This window comes from Brachionichthys hirsutus, chromosome 1 (genome assembly GCF_040956055.1).
Source record: "Brachionichthys hirsutus isolate HB-005 chromosome 1, CSIRO-AGI_Bhir_v1, whole genome shotgun sequence".
Lineage (NCBI taxonomy): Eukaryota > Metazoa > Chordata > Actinopteri > Lophiiformes > Brachionichthyidae > Brachionichthys > Brachionichthys hirsutus.
The window spans coordinates 12,822,874-12,837,607 of NC_090897.1; the positions used below are offsets into that span (position 1 = coordinate 12,822,874).

General features: G+C 43.1%; 1 protein-coding gene across 1 annotated transcript; it reads left to right on the plus strand.

The window, feature by feature from the left end:
• The first annotated feature begins 8,664 nt into the window (after window positions 1-8,664).
• On the plus strand, window positions 8,665-12,986 carry anp32a (acidic (leucine-rich) nuclear phosphoprotein 32 family, member A). Its single transcript, XM_068740205.1, has 7 exons — window positions 8,665-9,126; window positions 11,134-11,283; window positions 11,365-11,487; window positions 11,574-11,823; window positions 11,967-12,074; window positions 12,206-12,229; window positions 12,919-12,986. Exons 1-7 carry the CDS (start codon window positions 9,073-9,075, stop codon window positions 12,984-12,986), a joined length of 777 nt encoding a protein of 258 aa, XP_068596306.1. The 5' UTR covers window positions 8,665-9,072.
• The last annotated feature ends 1,748 nt before the right edge of the window (window positions 12,987-14,734 follow it).

Genomic DNA, 14,734 nt, shown 5'->3' on the forward strand with positions numbered 1-14,734 from the left:
TGACATAAAAGTATGTCCTCGCCATCTTTTCACAGATTCAGGGAAAATGGTTAAATAATTCCTCAGGCTGGACATTCATTGCTTGACACTAACATGTCTTCCCTTCTTCCGGGATCACTCCATAACTGTCTATCGTGACTTCCCTTTTTAGCCATATGAAGGAGTGGTGACTCATGGCAGAGCAATCTGTTGGATTCTACTCCATTGGGCTCACAATCTCAGCACAGATCGTAGCTCATGTTCATACAGGCCCCTGAAGACGCATCCAACTGTATTTTCTGCAGCACAAACAGCGGCAGGCCCACCTTTTTGACTTTGACTCATTTTGAGCCAGCTTGAGGTTTCGCCATGGCAATTGTCAGACATTTTTTATCTTTCGCACGTTTTCGCATTCACAAAAATATTGTGACATTGTATGCACCTTTAATAAGACCAGAATACAATCATTTGTAAAATGCCTGTTTGACAAACAAGTTCTTGAACTGATGTCAACAACAGTGAAGAGGAAGAACATAAACATACACAAAAATATATCATATAGAGTGAGTACTGGATAAAAAGAATAAGTATAAGTTATGTAGGTGTGAACTAAACATAGTAGTTCAGAACTACTAAACTACTAAACATAGTAGCAGGTTCAATTTAATGGATGGATAGTATATTTTGGGAAAGGGGCAAATTCCAAATGTCAACAACAAAAGTTTAAATCCCACCACTGATTGAACGCACCAAATTTCCCTCGTAAATACCGTTTTCTCCAAAGTACACGTTCAGAACTGTTGCAAAAAACTGTTAAAGGAAAACTCCTGTGAAGCATCCTCTGGTGGTGGCAGGGTGAGAAAGAACAGATCCCATCTCATGTCTCATGTCTCGGTAGTATTCCCTCACAATGACAAGGAATCAAAGCCTACTTTAAAACAGATCTTTCCCAAAATCACTGAATCAGCAGGATATTTCATCATGACTAAACAGACTCAATGAGACAGCAACTGGATTTGTATTCTGTGCATTTAAATGACCAAATCCAAAAGAAGACAGGCTGCTGATTGCTATGTAAAGTTTCAATGTGTGTGAATAATTGTCTGTCTACGTGTGGCCCTGCAATGAAACTGGCGGCTTGTCCAGTGTGAGGGTAATAGAACCAATAACACAGTGAAATGAAAAGGAAGTGTGGCTTCACAGTTCACAATTTTATTACTGTAGAACCCATAACAGAACATGTCATAGGGTTTTTTTTTTTTTAGTAGTTAGGGAATATTTCAGGGCTTAATCAGAATCTTCTCCATAAATTAAACCTTGCTCTCTGGTAAATAACAGAGGAAGTTCACGGAAATTAGCATTCTTCTTTCTTAGATTTCCATTCAAAGGCTAATTAAACACACGGCTGAAGAGATTTCTGTGTGTTTCATATCTCAAACATTCACAACCAACAATCTCCAACAAGTAAACTGTCAGCTCACTGAAGCTTTTTAAACAGAAACTTCAAATACCGATTCTACTTTAATACAATGCCTGTCAAAAATCTTTACAGAAAATAGAGACGAGTGCTCTTATCTATCTAATGCCCCCCCCCCCTTAAAAATACTGCACCAACCTGTAAGTTGAATTTCCGTACAGAAAATATCAAACAGCAGAGCATCCTCAAAATAAAAAAAACTATTTAAAGTAATATGTGTGTGCGGCAGTCCACTTCCCTGCACCCAGCGGGGGCTAGCTGGGAGGTTCTCTGAGGCCGCAGGCCTCTCTGTGGATTACTGGCACCAACTCCAAACTGGCTGAGAGAGATAAGGTGTTCAAAATCCCCGCAATTCATTTCATCTACAGCTATTGGCATTCTGAGCCCATTTCTCATTTGAACTTTTGGAAATCGAGAGCAGGTGCTCGGCTTTAATGCACTGCTTTGCCGTATCTGGCGTCAGCCCTTGGCGCAGGAAAGAGAAATGGACTGACTGGCAGCAATATGCAAGCAGCGATAGGGGAGAGGAGGGCGGTCTGGATGTGGATTGAGATGTTCAAAATAACATTTGCCAACGCGGCATTTAATCGTTTGGTTTCCAGAGCCTTGCAATGTCAGTCAAGTGGGCCTGTCTGTGTGCTTAATAATAAGGATGTGTGTGTACGCATCATATCAGGCAGCAGACTGAGCTTCGCTGAGAGTAACATTATGTAGAGCACTAATGAAGAATAGCTTCGCGGTCTCATAACATGCACAATACACCAGAGAGTCCATTTAGATTGATAATACTTTGTTAGCTAAATTGCTCATTTACATGCTTGAGAACAATCAGGTTGTGCTGCTAATGCAAGAAGGGGAGCAAAGGGAAATAATCAAATGCTAATTTTCACACAAATCCTTTTGGGACATGGTTGATACAGGCCTGGCTACAGTTAACTTTAAAAATGTATTCCATGCAAGCTGTCCGGTTCAATGATATTTCTAACCAATGCAATGAAAAATTGGACTGAGGGATTATTTGTTGCAAAAAGCTTTTTTTTTATTTGACTCTATTGAACATCATCAAATAAAGGTAATCAATCAAAGTAATACTTGAAGTCGCGAGAAGAAAAGTAAACTTTTGTCACTTACATTTCTACATGAAAGAATGTTGTGAAGCAAGGTGCTCTTTAGCATCTTGTTCAATGTTACATCAGTATGTCGACTGTGGAGACTGGGGGGCAGAAGGCCTTCCTCGAGGAGGAGGAGCTGACATATTAAATCCTATGGTTTAAGAATGGGATGCCACTCAAGTTGACATGCATGTGAAGGCAGGCGAGCGAATACTTTTAGCAAAGTAGTATTGCGTGTGTGTGTGTGTGGGTATATATATATATATATACAAACAGACTTGCTCCCACTCCTTCTGCTCTTAATTAAAATGAATGCAGCAAACTGGCTGGCGGTGAAGTTGACTCATGCAGCATCTCCACTGTGCTCATAAACACACGACACATTGAATCATATTCAGGCAAAACACACATTAGTTTACTATAATAAGATATAATAATAGAATGTAAATAGAGAGCAGCTCTCGAGCGTTTGTCTGGGCACTCACAAGCTCGAAACCCAGCTAAACAATTCCCTGTTCTCTTAAAACAACCCCCCCCCCCCCCCCTCCTCCACACACACACTTACATACCTATTATTTATTGCTTTAATACTTTGATGCCAATTACCATAAAGCTGCTCATTTTTAAGCGGTTACAGAACTGCTGAAGCAGCCAGATCTTCCTGACCACTGAATGAAAGCTCAGCTCTTTCAGCTGCAATCCATCACTGAGCCGAAGCCTGCTTTGGCAAATTTGAGTCTTTGCATCACATCATGGAGCCGCGTGTTGCATCTTCTTCAATTTCACTGAAAGAAAACCTGCCGTGATTCACTTTCGACAGCTAATTTGGAGAGGACTTCTCTTTTTCGAGGCACCTGCTATGCATGGATGGCCACCACGGAGCTCGCCATGTGTGAGCTGACAAACGGGAAACACCATGAGAGCCCCACATGTTAAAATCCATCCATCCATATTCTAGATGAGACAACCTTAATCTTCCCGTCCACAGCGGCTTTATCAGACTTGATGAGCCTATCGCAGCTGACTAAGGACGAGAGGTGGGGCACACCCCGGATGCGTCGCCAGATTTTCTGCGCGATGAGTGCGTGAGCAATAGTTTTGATGTAGTGACAGAGGAGACATTCAGTTGTGTTCAGCAACGATATTATGTTCGCATGGGCTTTTTCTTTTTTTTTTTACATCGTGCAGCTGGGGGAAAAGGCTGGTGAGTGGAGAGGAGGAGGCTGCAAAGCAGAGTCTGCACAGGAACATCTGACTGCTCCATCCGAACAGAATGGAGCGGCCTCATTAAATTTTAAATTGTGGCACGATGCTGAGTGCATTGCCATTTACATCAAGATGCAAGGTTCTCTTTTTTTCCCTCATTGTATTTCTGCCAAGTGAAGAGCGTGCACCTCATCTCTCCTCAGCTCAGCACAATATTAAATAACACGTCAGAGAAGATGTGAGGCTCGGTTAATTTTCCACAATTCAGCATTTTAGAATAATAATAATAATAAGAGCATTCAAAGACATTCGATAGCCTGTAAATATAATCTGCAATTCATGTTGTGCTGTCTGAATAAATGTGGGTATCTTTTTCACGCTAGTGGAAACATTTTCATATATATTTTTTTTATGAGAGATTCTTCTTTTAGCACTTCAGTACAAATTTAGAACCGGTCTGCTTCATGTTTTTTCTACGCAACTCTAAACCTGAATAGCAGGGATCCTGACAGTTCCAGGCTGATGTGAGCAGAACGCAGCTCGTTTCATGTTCACGCTGGAGGAGATCAGCGCGTTGATCGTCTTCCTGTCCGGCATTTGTTGTTGCATTACAAGGTATTGTCTCCAAATTTGCCAGAATCAATTAATATGAATAATGAATGCTTGATGCCGTTGTTGTTGGCCATGAGAGCTCATTTTGTTCCCTCTCCCACTGTTCTTGTATATGCAGAGAAGTTACATTTTGCATGAGATACAAGAAGTTCGTTCTCTTGGGGGTAAAAGAAAGATTTTGTTTTGGGGGGGGGGGGTTAATGCCACCACAGGAAGTCAATAAAACTCACACCACAAACTCTACGCTCCCCAGCAGGGCATGAACTAGCATGGCTCTTAAGACAAATACTATATCATACTTTATTTATAAGGATCCACTCAATTAAAGTGATTAATAATGGGGCGGTGGGGGGGTGTCATGTCCAAGGACTCCAAAGAGATTTATAAAAGCTCAATTCAAAATGAGGAGAAACGTGAAGAGGCACTGCAGTTAAATGAAAATACTAACATGAAGGTGTTTTGTCCATTGTAGAGATAACCTTTGATGAGTTTGTTAGCTCACTAGCATTTGCTAAATGTCAAATGTGAACAGTTGATTTTGATGGGATTGTAATCTGGAATATGGTAAGAGAAGAAAAGCCATCAAAGTCAAACATTTGGTGTTAATCCAACTAATAAATGATGTTATACTGTAGAGGATGAGGGGGAAAAGGGGATTTGTGAACCTGGTTTTGATGATACATCCAGAGGAGTCGATCTCATATTAAATCATTAGTTCGTGTCTGTGTTTCCTTTTGGTTTTGGTGCTTCGGCCTATTGTTATTTACAGATGATCATCTGGATTCCATCAGTATTTAAATGAGTTCCCTTTAAAAAAAAAAAGGAAAAAAAACTTTTTTTCAGAGAAACTTAAATACTAAAGTGAAATGGATGCATACTTTGAGATCTGAGGTCATGTGACCTGATCCCAATCAACAGTCGGAGGCTGGGTTATGATTTCGGTGTGTGCTGTTTTGACTTCAGCATTTTCAGTCACAAGTTAGCAAATAGCGCCCTCAAGTGGCTGATAAATTTTCAACAAGCGGCGCTTAAACTGTAGAGGAAAGTTTTCTTTTCATCATCATTGCCTCTACCAAAGCAGGAAGATGCTCTTGACATCATAATCGTTTGTTAGCAGGATTACTAAAAAACTAGCGGATGTATCTTGATGAAGATGGGTCTTTGGTCTAACTTAGATCCCATTCAATTTTGAGAGCGTTCCGGATACCCGTCTGGATAAAAAAATAAATCATATTTTGTCAAATATGCATTCAATTCACTCACCAAGTAATAAAGGGGGTCCAATATGCACGATCATGCAAACTGTCTTCTGGATCTGATCCAGAATGAGATCAGGTTAGATTGTAAAGAGGGAGAGAAGGACAGACAGAGATGGGAAGGTAGCAAAGGCCAAACAGCGGGCATAGGATGACCTGCATGACACCTTTTGTGGGCCAGGAAGTGACAAAGATTAGCATGAGGGAAGTTAGAAAGGCAACGACGAGGATGAGCATCACCATGCATGTCTTCTTGTGCAAGAGCCATCATTGATTGTGATTGGTTAGGCAGATAAAAAAAAACAACAGTGTTATGAAATGAACCAATGACTGCAGGGCAGCATGGGGTGGATGGGGGCAGGAAGGTCCACTGACCCGCCATTCAAATGAGGTACTGAGGCGTGTGTGTGTGTGTGGGAGGGGGGGGGGGGGGGGCAATTACTCAGCCTTATGCTAATATACATTCCCTGCATTTAAACACACGCAAATTAGGTCTGTGTTCCTGCACGCAGACACGCACTCTTTCACTCGATGATGGGGGTTAAGACCATCATCACAGGACAACGAGAGAGGAGAAGGGTAAGAAAATCAGAGTTGATTTGTATTTTTAACTGATTTTTGAATCTGTAAATGGAGTTTAATGTTTAAATGTCATATTTTTTCCTGACCTCATGACTTTGCCTTGCGTCTCGTCTCCCCGTACTCCTGTTTACTCTCTCCTGTCCTCTCAACGTCACACTTCTTCTTAGCGAACCTCTTTTCCTGTATACACTTCCTGGTTCCACCACCTGGCCTCCTTATCACCTTTCCTTCATATGTTCATGTTGGGCTCATTCCAGGTGGGCTCTCTATTGTTGACGGGAGAACATAGCTTCCCCCCATTCCCCATTTCCAGTGTGAAGACAGGAAAACATGGCGTGCAGCTAAAGCTGACGAGCAAAAGTGGCCAATCCTAAACCTTTATTAAGTCTACTGTGACGCTAAAGACTAATTGAAATATTTAAGACTTTCTAATGAGCTTTCCGGGCCTTTTTAATGGACCCCCCCTCCAGTGTACCTGACGTTGTACTCCCCCGTCTCTCATGCATCACCTGGAGGGCTGAATGGCTGTGTGTCACCCTGGAAGCATAAAGACAAAGACAGACTCAGCATTAAATTATCTGCCAGCTAAATTTTTTTTGAATGCCTTCATGCTAGAAATGTGCATGTGTGTGAATCTTCCCCCCTCTAACCGTCCTGTCCTGCATTGTCCTCGTTGACCTGGACAATCTCCACCTCCACCACCAGGCCTCCTTTCAGCTCCTCCATCTCTGTTTGCATGAAGCTGGAGGCTGGACTTCTCCCTAAATGCTGTTTTCTGACCTGGTGACTTCTGATTCTTCCTCCTGCTCATGGATTCTTCTGTCGATGATGGGCAAGTTCCAGCTGTACTCGCACCAGCTTACCTTCCTCCACCTCAGAACACGCCCACACACACACACACATATTATATTTAATAGTTTTCTCTGTTACGACCCGGCCTAGGGAAACCGGGGCGTACATAAAGGAGAGTAGGTAGGGTTGGTTGGTGTACAAGCGGTTTTATTCGGGCACAACAGAAACTGCTATGAAAAACAAGAACACTGTTTTTGGTGTCTGACAAAGTAATGGCGTGCCGGGCTTGTGTTTGCAGCAGTATTCATAAAAGGATACTCAAGGCACCGAGAATATTTCAATTTGATGGACTGAACGGCCACACAAATGCACAGCTTCACCAAATGCACATCTTAAATGCGATACTCTGTCAAACAGACTGAGAAAGTCACATTTAATAGCTATACTGCATTAATTATCTATCAGCAATGTTTTCTAGCAGATTAATAATAGAGAGAAACGATGACTGGTGTTCCCCTTAGTTAAGAGTGGTAGCCTCATTAACTGCGATGCACGCTTGATACTAATGACTGAAGCTTGATGTGGGGGGCCCCTTGAGTGATGCAGACAAGACCGAAGACTGATGCGCAGTCTGGTGCAAAATGCAATAACGTCAATGTTGTCATTGACTCACATCTTCTTATAGTGAGCACGCAGCTATTTTTCACACGGATGACGGAGCATGGAAAGAGAGTACACAAGCGAATGTAGAGAAAAGCAGTCGTTACAAAACCATTGCAATGTACTGGAAGACTTACACAGCGTAACTCTAGTGTTATTAGATTGGGTATTTTAAACTGGGTTGAGTCAGGGACCCGACTCCCTCTCTATCAACCATCATTCACTAAAAATAAACAAAACTGTTAAACCGAGAATGTTACTCTGAACAGCCTTCTAACGGTAACAGGCTCCAGACCGATTGATTTGCTTCCCCCTTGTGGAACAACTCTTTACAGCCTCAGCCCACACGCTCCGGTCAACACGAGAGTCGTTCTCACGTGAGAAACCATTGAGCAAACGTCTGACTGCTTCCATCAATGATCATATCCATGTCTGTGGAAAATGAGCCGAGTTCTGATGGTGGGAAAGAAAAGTGCTGTAGTTATATATGTAAAACTAAATGCAATCAAATGTATATTACTTTACCATGCAAAACCTTTCATCGTAAAACATACTTTTGAAAATTAATCTGCGGTTTTTTTTCATTGGAATATTTACCTTTATCTTGTGTACTGAAACGCCAAAACAAAAACAAACGGCAAACTTCCAATTGCATAGCAATTTGTGAAACACAGTTATAACGTGTTCTACTGTATACCCACATAGGGGAAAAAAAAAGAAAATAAATAATCTTACAAGGCATGAATAAACAAGGCAAAAATGTTCACACAGAGGTAATATTACAGCACACGCTTCATTATGGTTGTAAATGCTTATATAACGGTCACATGACATTATTCTGTTTCTGGAAATGATACAATATTCTAAATCAACCTTTCTGAATAAGTAAGTGAAATTTATGAACAAGAAATAAAGCAAACAAGATTGATTTTAGTTGCATCACTTTATTGATGGTTGTTGCCTTTGTTACATTTTTTTTTGGGGGGGGGGGGGTATTCCCATGTCGAGCTGAATTCCTATTAATAACAATATAATATTTACAAATATTATTATTATCTCCATTTACGCAGCGTTTTAATACCGTCACACATCCTCCTCCCGTTACATTCGCCATGTAAATTAAACTCAAGTTAACAAACAACCCAAACGTCGAGCACAAAACCCCACCCAGCCTGAGAGGCGCGACGCGATTGGTCAGCCCGTCTGTAAATCCGTTCCCTCTCTATTCCGCTCCTGCCATTGGTCGGCGGTGACGACAATCCCGAAGCGTGTTCCCGCCCATCGAGCGGATCAAGTTTGAATGAACAGCAGCAGCCTGGTGTGGCGGCGCGACTTGCTTTTGCGGTAATTATTAAAAAAAAGTGTGTATCCGCATCTCGGGCGCGCACATCAAAGGATGGACATGAAGAGGAGGATTCATCTCGAGTTGCGGAACCGCACTCCGTCAGACGTAAGTCGGCCTCGTATCCCGCTCAATGCTCCGGTCGGCTAATGGAGAATCTGTCTGTCTCGGCGTGGAGACCCAAAGTTTCCTGTAAGTTAAACAATGAGGGGGGGTGGGGGGGGCGCCGGGTCGCATTGTTCTGAACGTACCTCGCGTTGCTAGGCGCTTCTCCGAGGTACGTTCTTTGAACTTTAGTGCGCCGCGGTTCGGATGCGCCGTTTGAGAATGCGGCGCAGCTTGTTTTTAATACCGGCGTTATAAACAAGGCGAGCGGCGAGAGAAGCCATATTTGTAACTTTTGATCTAGGAACGCAGCCCAAACAACAACACCCCCCCCCCCCCCCCCGCGCCGCGCTCCTGTCGTGTATTCCGTCTTTTAACGCACTATCCCGCATGCGAGGAACATTTAAACCGGACGCTTGGCGCGTTTGGGCTGCGGATACTCAAAGTCATGACATTATCGACGAGGCGTAAAGATCACGGTTCCATCCATCGCCCACAGTCCCCCCCCCCCCCCCCCAAAATGGTCTCGGTAAGCCCGATTGGAAGTGCGTTGAACCACGGAGCAGCTTACGGCGGCGAGGCTGCAGCCTCCGGTAGGAATAACGGTGCGCACCGACGGGCCGGAAGAGAACCGTATTAACGCGGACCGTTATGCATCCACGTCGCCGAAAAACGCGGCGACATGAGCGCCCGTGCTGTTGTGAACCGTCCCGGTAGTTTCACCGGCCACGCTAATATAGTTTTCGCCGGAAATATGGGGAGCCGAAAATCGTCGAGCCGCGTTGTTGCTCTGGTTTTCCAGAACTAGGACGAGCCGCCATTTTACCGAGAAACAAAGGCTATTGGGAAAACACCGAATATCCCGTTTATTCGACACCAGCGACGAACGGATTCATCATACCTCCTTAATAACCGACGTCTATACACGCCGCAAATCCAACCGGCAACGGTTTAGCGCAAACGACGACCAAAGGTTCGCCTGCCTGGCAGCTATCTAATCTGCCTCCGCCGCCCCTCCCACTCACAAATGACCCTTCGCACGACCCGTAGGTCGCTTTGACTCCGACCGGTTTAAGCTAATGTGCATCTGCGCCACTCGTAACAATCCACACGCAGCTCCTTTTGCTCTCGTTCTTTTAACTTGGTAACCAAGGCGATATAAGCTTAGGAACAAACGCGCTAGCGGATCCTATCAAAAAGAAGCTAAATGTGGTAGATACGCAGCGAAAGGAAAGGAAAGGAGAGCCGTGTTTAAGGTTGAGGTGCGTGCGCGATGCGCAGTAGCTTCATAGTTCCGGTTCTCGAGGCTGATTGGCTGAGTCACCGCTGTAAAATGTCAAATAAACGCGCGCCTGTGACCGCACAACATATTAGATATTGTTACGCGGCTTCATGATGTATGGGGGGTACAGGAACGATACTACTTTATCTATCAGTGCTTCCAAAAAACAATTGATGGAAGAGCAATTTAATAAATTTTCTACTGACTTGGTATTGTACTATTTTTTATTTTGTTAAAGTTATAAGCATTAAGCAATCTTTGTCATGAAAGCATAAATGGATGTGGTGGTGGTGGGGGGGGGATATAGATCCCTTTCAAGAAGCAACCCCTTACACTTACGCTGCTTTCAAAATTGTACTTCATGAAGACAGTTACTTGCATGAATTGCAGAGCCAATAAAACTACATACATACAACTTGGCAGTTTTCTCAAGTAGTAAATCATATTACTATTTGAGAAAACTGCCAAGTTGATAGAAACTCTGTTCGTCAATAAATTAGTGGAGTATACGGTCTTCCACAGAGATGAATAGAAGTATAAAATAAATAAATGTACTGTGTACACCACTTTAACTGCAGATATAATTTTTCAAGGCTAAATCAGTTCACACATTAAGAATTAGCTTGCCCGTTAATTAAACACACTAAAGAAGTTAAACTTTATTTTCAATAGTTTGTATATTTAATTCATTTTGCTAACATGACCAGATGTGATCGCTTGTTCTGCAGGTCAAAGAACTCGTGCTAGACAACTGTCGCTCGAATGATGGCAAGATTGAGGGTCTAACAGATGAATTTGAGGAGCTGGAATTTCTAAGCACAATCAACGTTGGACTGACAACGGTTGCTCACTTGCCCAAACTCAAAAAACTCAAAAAGGTGGGTGTTTCCTTCATCAAACAAGTCCTGCTTTAAGGTTTTAAGCTCGTGCATATTTTGATTATTTGATTGTTTCTTCAGCTTGAACTCAGCGATAACCGGATCTCAGGAGGGTTGGACGTTTTGGCAGAGAAATGCCCCAACCTCACACATCTCAACCTCAGTGGCAACAAGATCAAAGACCTCAGTACAATAGAACCGTTGGTAAGTCATCCCCCAAAAACGCTCGACGTTTGGAAACGTGCTGGACGAAGCTGTACCGTCACCCGCCTTTATCGTCCCTTTCACAGAAAGAGTTGGGCACCCTGAAAAGCTTAGATCTGTTTAACTGTGAGGTGACGAACCTGAACGAGTACAGAGACAACGTGTTCAAGCTACTACCCCAGCTCACGTACCTGGACGGCTACGACAAGGACGACAAGGAGGCACCAGACTCTGACGCTGACGTGTGTGCAGAGGGCTTGGACGACAAGGAGGCACCGGACTCTGACGCTGAGGTGTGTGCAGAGGGCTTGGACGATGAAGAGGAGGATGACGATGGTGAGTTTCACTCCCAAACGGCGGCTTCACATACGTCGCTTCAGTTTTGCACGACTCGTCTACATCATTAAGACGTTTAAAATCGTAAGTGAATAACTTCAGTCTGGGGTTAGTCCGCGCGATTAAAGGTTACTGTCACCCAGATGTAGACGAGGAGGAGTATGACGAAGACACAGCACCAGGGGACGAAGAGGAGGACGAGGGTGATGATGACGAAGAGGAGAATGAAGAAGAGGAAGAGGAGGATCTGAGTGGAGAGGCGAGTTGAAAATAAATTCGATTTGCAGTCCTGGTTAAAAATATCATGTCTGAGATAAGTGAACTTTTTTTTTCTTTCTTTTTTTTTTAAAGGAGGAAGAGGAGGAAGACTTGAACGACAGAGAGGTTGATGATGAGGATGAGGAGGGTGAGTGAACTGGTGGTTGACTTATACTTAGAAGCTGCCGGCTTACAAGTGATATTGATCTTCATAGTCCACCGTCTGGAAGTGAGCATGAAGCCGTCCTGATGTTGATTTTCTCAGGACGCCCTGAGACTAAGGGACGCCCTGAGACTAAGGGACGCGCTGACACTAAGGGACGCCCTGAGACTAAGGGACGCCCTGAGACTAAGGGACTCGCTGAGACTAAGGGACTCGCTGAGACTAAGGGACGCGCTGAGACTAAGGGACGCGCTGAGACTAAGGGACGCCCTGAGACTAAGGGACGCCCTGAGACTAAGGGACTCGCTGAGACTAAGGGACGCCCTGAGACTAAGGGACGCCCTGAGACTAAGGGACTCGCTGAGACTAAGGGACGCCCTGAGACTAAGGGACGCCCTGAGACTAAGGGACGCCCTGAGACTAAGGGACTCGCTGAGACTAAGGGAGGCGCTGAGATTCTCTCCACGCTTTTCTTGCCCCTGAAAACTTGCGAGAACTTACTTTTGGAAAAATAATTTCAATAAAAAATATTGTTTATATCCAAGTTTGCTAAAACAGCTTCCCATTTCTGTTTTGTGCTTTCCCATCTGAATGTCCATCTGCCGAAAGAGAACAGCAAACGTGTTTCTAGAACATGGTGACGCCGTTTCTCAGTGTTGCTCTTTGTTTTCCAGAAGAAGAGCGAGGTCAGAAGAGAAAAAGGGAACTCGATGAAGAAGGGGAGGAAGATGAAGACGATTGAGACTCCTCATGAAGCTACAGTACATGAACCGTTTTGAACCTGTACCCCCACCCCCATTCACTCCCCAACCCTGTGTATTCCCCCCCCCCCCCAGTTGCATATTGCATTAGGAGTCTTTTTTAATAATTATTATTATTATTATTATTATTATTATTGGCCAGTCAGACGGGATTGTCTGCAGAAACGAATCAAATTCTCGTACCTTTTGATGCTCCCATATTTTAGTCTTTACAGTCCACTTTTAACTGCTTTGTGGACGCAAATTTTGTAATTTCAAATATGAGCAGAATTCAGCCTTTTGAAGTAATTAGGCCCGAGCGCCTATCTAGGCGCAAGGGGCTATTGTTGTTTTTGTTTTCCCACCGTTTGTGTAAAACCGGTTTCTGATGACTTTTCAGAGCTCTAATGAAAAAAAGAAAAAAAAAAAAGAGTGCATGTCTAATACATTTTAAAGTCAACTACTGGATTTCATGTATGGCTGTCCTCTCTCCTCGTCTTATTTCTGCATTGTACTTCCTTTTTTTTTTTTAATGTAAGTTATGTGCTCGTAGTGTCACCAGTATGCCAATACTCTGCTGTCCCCCGTGTGAAACGTCTGTCTGAACATGCACAGTGTGACCCCTCACAGGGCATATTTTTCAATTTACAGCATATAATGTCTGCCCTTGTCAAAGCTGCTCCTCCTCCTCCTCCAACCCTCAGCTTTGATAGTTCGGAAATTACGTGTTTTTGTAAATAATGACCAAATCTATTTTTTTGTATTCTCTTTGATGACGGCAGACATTGGACAGACGACCGAAGTGAAACCATGACTTGTAATAAGATGTTAAATAATGTATGCTGCTTTATCGAAAATATGCAGTGTGAAATTTCTGAAGATGAATTTGAGCATAGCTTTGTACGCATAATCCTTCACGAAGAGAAGTAGTCATCTGAACTCATAACCTTCTTTTCCATGTTTCTTTTATTTTGGTTTTTGTGGCACGCGGGTGGCAATGTTTGAATTTGTGATGGTAGTGTAGAGAAGTGCGTGATATAATCGGAGGTTACAACAGCGACTAATGTGCATTCAAAATTCATTAATTTTAAAGTGTGAATTCTGGAAAATGATCAGTTAGTTGGACTTTGTTTTCACGATTATCCATAATGGTCAAATTGGCCTGCCTCAGTGAGTTTTCACTCGTTAGATCCACTGTCATCAGCCAAAATGTTGCTTTTCCCCTCCCATTCACTTCAATAAATCCCTTTTATATATGTTTCTTGTGGTGTTATCTCTGCAACGTCACGTATTCGAAGGCTGAAGTACTTTATAGACCAAATATCGGTCTTAGTCCTCTGGTATTTTTTATGTTTTTTTTTATTTTTTAATACATGGACAATAATCTAGGTTGCAAGTTTAAAGTTATCTCTATGCTGAAGACTTCGGACACATCTGGTAAAATAATTTAAGATGACTTTTACTTGTTTTTAATCAGGTTTGAAGAATTTCAGGGTAAAGCACCGTCTCAGTGAACCATAAATAGCTCGGTACAGCAGGCATACTTTATAGATCCAAAGCGGATAATAATAGATATGAAAACTTTCTCCAAATACATCAGGAAATAACACTGACTTCAGTCTCCAAATGATTCAGCCCCGCAGTGCTCCGACTTTGTGTATCAGCTGTTACTGCTGCACGCTTCTGGAAGTGTTCCTGAGGAATCTTAGCCCGTTCCTCAGCGGCAAACGGCTCCAGCTCAGTAACATTC